General features: G+C 37.3%; 1 protein-coding gene across 3 annotated transcripts in view; it reads right to left on the bottom strand.

Moving 5' to 3' along the window:
* Positions 1-3,517, bottom strand: part of pif1 (PIF1 5'-to-3' DNA helicase homolog (S. cerevisiae)) — a 14,384-nt gene extending 10,867 nt beyond the window's left edge. The window contains exons 1-5 of one of the 3 annotated variants that reach the window (XM_015050079.1): positions 3,367-3,517; positions 2,638-3,201; positions 1,465-1,588; positions 1,251-1,376; positions 733-886 (exon numbers count right to left, since the gene is read on the bottom strand). In XM_015050079.1, coding sequence (XP_014905565.1) covers positions 733-886; positions 1,251-1,376; positions 1,465-1,588; positions 2,638-3,189 — 956 coding nt within the window. In that variant the 5' untranslated portion in view covers positions 3,190-3,201; positions 3,367-3,517. Of the gene's footprint in view, positions 1-732; positions 887-1,250; positions 1,377-1,464; positions 1,589-2,637; positions 3,238-3,366 lie in introns of all 3 variants that reach the window. The other 2 variants (XM_015050080.1, XM_015050078.1) reach the window with 2 other exon arrangements.
* Between the last annotated feature and the right edge of the window lie 1,921 nt (positions 3,518-5,438).

The following is a 5,438-nucleotide window of genomic DNA, read 5'->3' on the forward strand; positions in this document are numbered from 1 at the left end:
AGTGGTAAAAAAAGAAAAAAAATTTATAAAATTGCCCAAACCCTTTCCAAAGTTGTGAAAATAAAAAAATAAAAAAAAAAAAAAAAAAAAAAAGGGTTCAAAAACCCTTTATTGCTTTGAACACTTTTGATCCAATACATGAAGAGTACTCCATATATTAGCTCAGTATGATCTGGCACGCTGAGGTTTATATGAACACTTGTCTGCTAGCTAGGATCAAGTCAAAAGCTACAAAGGGTACAAAAACCGTACATTCACCAGTGCCAACATGATGTCATTAGACACTTTAAGCAAATTCTGTTAAATACATTTTAAGAAAAATGGGACTATTATTCGTCAAAAAGTGTATGTTGTTCTGGAAAAGAAAAATCACTTAGTGGGTCATAAACCTAACCCTTTCCTAATGTCTGAAGAAGAAGAAGAAAAAAAGGTCTGTAAGTCAATAGTTGGGCTGAAGGCAAATGGCTCTACACTAATAAACAAAAAACTAGCCAATTTAAACAAAGCACACCAATTTTGGCCAATAACCTGATGTAGTTGTGTTGCATGGTCTTTGTTTAGACCATGTAACAAAGCACTTTAATCTACAATGCCATTTACATAGTATTGATTTCTATCATTTTAATGAGGAATTGGCTTGGGAGTTGCATAAGCATAAATGACATTCCCAGATCAAACTCATCATTACTCTAAAAATGGAGTTGGCCGATATTGTCACACTCCTGATCCCACCTGGCTACGGACTCCAGCTTGTCAAAGAACTGGGCCTCCACCATGGAGACCTCATCAATGATGAGGTGGCGACAGCTGGTCCAGTGCTGCAGCACAGCGGGCCGCTGGGCCAGCTCCACACACTGCTCCAAGGGGGCGGAGCCTGAACCAATACCTGGAATAAAGCAAGCAGATGAGCAAAGATCACTTAATGATGCATAAAGCGTGTCTTAGGTGAAACCCAGATTAGTTCTTCTTCCGGGCCCGAGTAAATGTCAGCATGGACACTCTGAAGTGAAAAAACCCAGTTAGAATTAGACAGGAAGAGGATGCATTCTGATAGTTTATTAGACCAAAAGGAAGAGAAATCATGGAGAAATCTCATTTTAACAGAGCAGTGTCTCTACTCAAAATTTGAAAATTGTTCCATTACTATCACTTTCCACCAAGACCCTGAATGCATCGTTTTAACAAAATGTGTGCACAGCCCGAGCCGTTAGACATAATTTCATTTAAAGATGAAAATTGTTTCCTCTGACCAGCGAAGCTGTGCAGTGTTGTTCCTCCTATGTGACATGCAGCCACTCCTGTGCTGGCCGTAGCAAAGGTGCTCTTCGGGGGGAGAGATCCCAGGATTCTCTTCAGCAGGAAGGATTTCCCCGTACCTGGAGAGAAAACCCAATACCTCAAACATAGATCTTAAGTTGTCAAAGAGCGATTCAGCAGAGCGTTAGAGAAGATTGTACATTTTACCGGCACTTCCAGTGAAGAAGACGTTCTTGCCGCTCAACACTGCACTGAGAACAGCAGCCTGCTCTTTGCTGAGCTTCCGTATCGGGAGAGACAAGATGGCTCTCTTACTGGGGTTTCCCTTCACCTGTAATCACCACCAAAACGTCTGATGAGTTTCTGAAGCCCAGATGGCTTTACAGAAATCGTAGCGCTGGAGATCGAATTAGGAAGCAGAGTAAGTGGACTTTAATAATGCAAGAGCTTCTGCTAATGATTCCCTGAAGGGAAATAAAAAATTTAAAAAAAGGATTTATAGTCTGAATTTCTGATAGTTTGTCAGCTACAAACGTATGTATTTAATTAGGATTTAATGTGATCAGCAGGAAGAAGAGCAAAGTTATGAAAGAAAAGTGCAGTCATTCACTAAATTAGAATATGCCTTCCAATGTTAATTTGTCAGATTAAAATGGAGCTTTTGAAAACTGACAACCTTCAAGTAGATGTTAAACACTTTTCATTAAGGCTAGATTTCTGTATTAAAACATTTTTTATTGTTCTGATGTAATATTAAAATTTTAAAGATCACATTTTCATTAACTATAAGCAGAAAACCATAATTTACATGCATAACTTTCAAACATCTATCGAGGTGTAATATTTTTTAGTTACTAAAAAAGTTCCTGTATTAAATGGGCTTTTCATGTATGCTGAATTGTTCTGAAGATTTTAGTCCCAACTCAAACTGGGCAGAAAGCTTCCGTCAAGAAATTAAAGTCTTTCCACAGACTCTAATGTGGATTTAGTTCTGGACTTTGACTGGGCCATTTTAACAGGTGGACTTATGTCAAGCTACACTTCATTTTAACTCTTATATGTTAATGTGCTGCTGGAGAGGGATCTACATCCCTTTCAAGTCTTTGTCAATCTCTAATAGGATTTCTTTCTAAATTTGTACGTTTTAATTTATATTATTAACCTTTTTTTTCTTTAAAATACCAGAATTGGCACATAGTTTTAAATTTTATTTTATTTTACAAATTCAGTCAGATGTTAAACAACACTTCAGTTGCCTTTCTACCCTTACCAGAGTCATTTAATGGAAAACTATTAACTTCTACTTTTATAAAAGCATATTCCAGTAATGTTACTCTCATTAAAGTACATTTTACCAGCGTGTGGTGTCCAGTAACTCACCGGGCTGCTGCTGGCATCACTTCGGGAACGTTTGACCTGCTGACCTGTACCCGCAGCTGGCCCCTTGTTGATGCGGTCTGTCAGGCCGGACGGAGCCGCTCTGCTCCGCAGCTCATTCACCTTCTGGATGTCTTTCTGCTGCAGAGGGCTGATGGCCTCGAAGCTGCGGGGCAGGCCGGCCTTCAGCTTCTCTCGGTCGGTCAGAGGCTTGCCGCTCTGCCAGACCTGGTGCTTGATGCTGAGTGTTTTCAGGAACAGCCTCAGGCGGTCGGGGGGACAGTTGGAGAGGAGCACCTGAGTATTTTCGGGGAGCAGTTTCACGGTGCATTTCCCATCGCTGGCGAACTTGGTGAAGAGTTTGAACTCTTTCAGGAGGTAACTGTGAGATAGTTTCCCGTCGTGCACACGCAGGATGAGCTCCTGGAACTCGTTGCGGCCCAGGATAACGGAGGCTTTGCGGATGAGCTGTCTCCGGGTGGCCTGGCCGCAGCTGTTCAGCTTCTCCACCGCTACACAGCACTGCAGCTGGGCGCCATCCTCTCCGGGTAGCATAGCAGAAACAGGCTGATAAAAACCAGCTCACATTAGCTCCTGATCGATCTTGAACAAGGCGAAGATGCTGAAGTGAGTGAAACTGAGATCTTGCACAATGAAACTTAGCGTAGCAGAATCCCTAAAACCTAAACGTGATTAGATGAAGAAGTGAAAGCCCTTTAAGTGAGCTCTTACCTTTGGTTTAAAAAAGAGCTACCGACTTTTGTGTTTCTGTCACGCTGGAGCAGCTGTTCAGAACAGCGATCAGCAGCAACACATTTTTAAAATTGAAGGCAGTGAAATCAGCCAATCACACGCCGACCTCTCCGACCAACCATATCAGGGAGGTTTAAAACTCCAACTAATAAGAGACGAGATGAGACGCCCCCATTGCAGAAACGACCAATCAGTGGCAGTGTGAGCAGTGACGTTTATTAGACGGATTTAAAAAAAAAAAAAAACTTTATTTAAACAAAGTAAGTACAAACAAGAAAGGCAACAACAACAGTGCAACTCTGTAGAGGGCATATTAGCAGATTTAGAAATGGAAATACAAAGTAATATTGATAAAGGAAAAAAAATAAAATAACTTAACTAACTAACTAAAATAGCAACAAGGGGATTCATATGTTAGGACTAACATACATTTGTGGGCAATTCCAGTAATAATTCAGTCAGGTATTCATATGATTCAATACATTTCAGAGATTTCAAATATAACTGGAATACAGATAAAAAAATAAAAAAATAAAAACTGAGGATGATCTCTGCACTCTTTGTTTATGAATAAAGAATTTTGCCAAACTAAATATTAGGTTACAACAGAGTTCTATTGTTTTGTTTTTCAATAACACTCCAAAGGTTACCATTTCTCTAGAAATAGATTGAAGAAATGCAATTTTTGATTTGATCCACCTTTCTAAGCAATTCCAAAATATTTTTGGTTTTATTGCATTCATAGAAGACATGGTCTATCGTTTCTATATTGCTTTCACAGAATGAGCATTTATCAATATTAAAGCGATTTAGCTCTTTTGAGGGGTAAATTCCATATAAAACTTTAAAGTGTGTTTCTTTAGCTTTTGGTTGTATGAGGAGTTTTAAATAAAGAGTTCTTAACCTTTCAATATTTTTTTTTTTTCCAAATTTGCAAAGAATGTTATTTTTATTTATTTTCTCAGGGAATAAAGTTTTGTTTAGACAGCTTCTAATTGTGTGGTTATTGAATTTTTGGTCAGTGAATGATATTCCATTAATAGATAAATTGGGTAATTGTGGGGTCATTGGATGATATGTTATTACATTTTTAATCTGATTAATAAATTGTTTTGGTAAAACATTATATAATCTGGTAAATTCAGTTTTTGGGGGAAATAATTTATATTTTGTACAATTGTTCGTAATTTAACATGTAACCATTAGCATCCATTAAGTGTATAATAGACCAAATGTTCTTTTTATTAGAAATGGGAACCCGGAAATAATAAAGAAAGAAAAATAAATAAAAAATATATAAAAATAAAATATAATAATAATAAAAAAAATAAAAAAAATATAATAATAATAATAATAATAATAATAATAATAATAATAATAATAATAATAATAATAATAATAACCAGCGAAATAACAAAAAATAATAAAGAACGTCTTGTGGTTTTAATTTATTTTTGTAATGGAGGAGCTGCTTTGTCACATCTACTTGAATGTAATTCTGCACTGTAGTACATTTAAGACAAAAAAAAAATTGTATGGAATTAAAAAGATGCATATTATTTTTATTTTACTTATTTGTGCATGACTTCATTTCACTTTTGTTTTACTTTTTTAAATGTATTAAAACCTTGCAACAGAAATACAGAGTCAAAGGAGTCTGTCAAGTCTGCGCTGACTAACAGTGGATCTGGCTTCATTTTATAGGTTCTGGTCAGAGAAGAGAGACTTGACTGGACAACAGGTGTGAATCCCTGATTATGTACCAAGAATTCTGTGGAGCCCAACACAGACGGTCTGGCCATTTGTCTATTGTTAAGGATAATTATTAAGGGTTATTCTTTGATTCTAAAGGGGGCAGATAAGTCCTGGGTTGGGAAAGTAACACTTAGATAGTCTCCAGGATCAAGGACATCTGCTGTTACTGTGGAAGTCTGTAGGAGAGCAGCTTGATCAATCTCATGATAAGATCATGCAGACACATGATCTCATCATCAGACACAATCTAAAGCACAAAAGGGGTGAGGAGCACATTATAAAATTGTCCATTACAC

Source organism: Poecilia latipinna, unplaced genomic scaffold, assembly GCF_001443285.1.
Source record: "Poecilia latipinna isolate Pla-1442-1.1 unplaced genomic scaffold, P_latipinna-1.0 Scaffold975, whole genome shotgun sequence".
In the NCBI taxonomy this organism is placed as follows: Eukaryota; Metazoa; Chordata; class Actinopteri; order Cyprinodontiformes; family Poeciliidae; genus Poecilia; species Poecilia latipinna.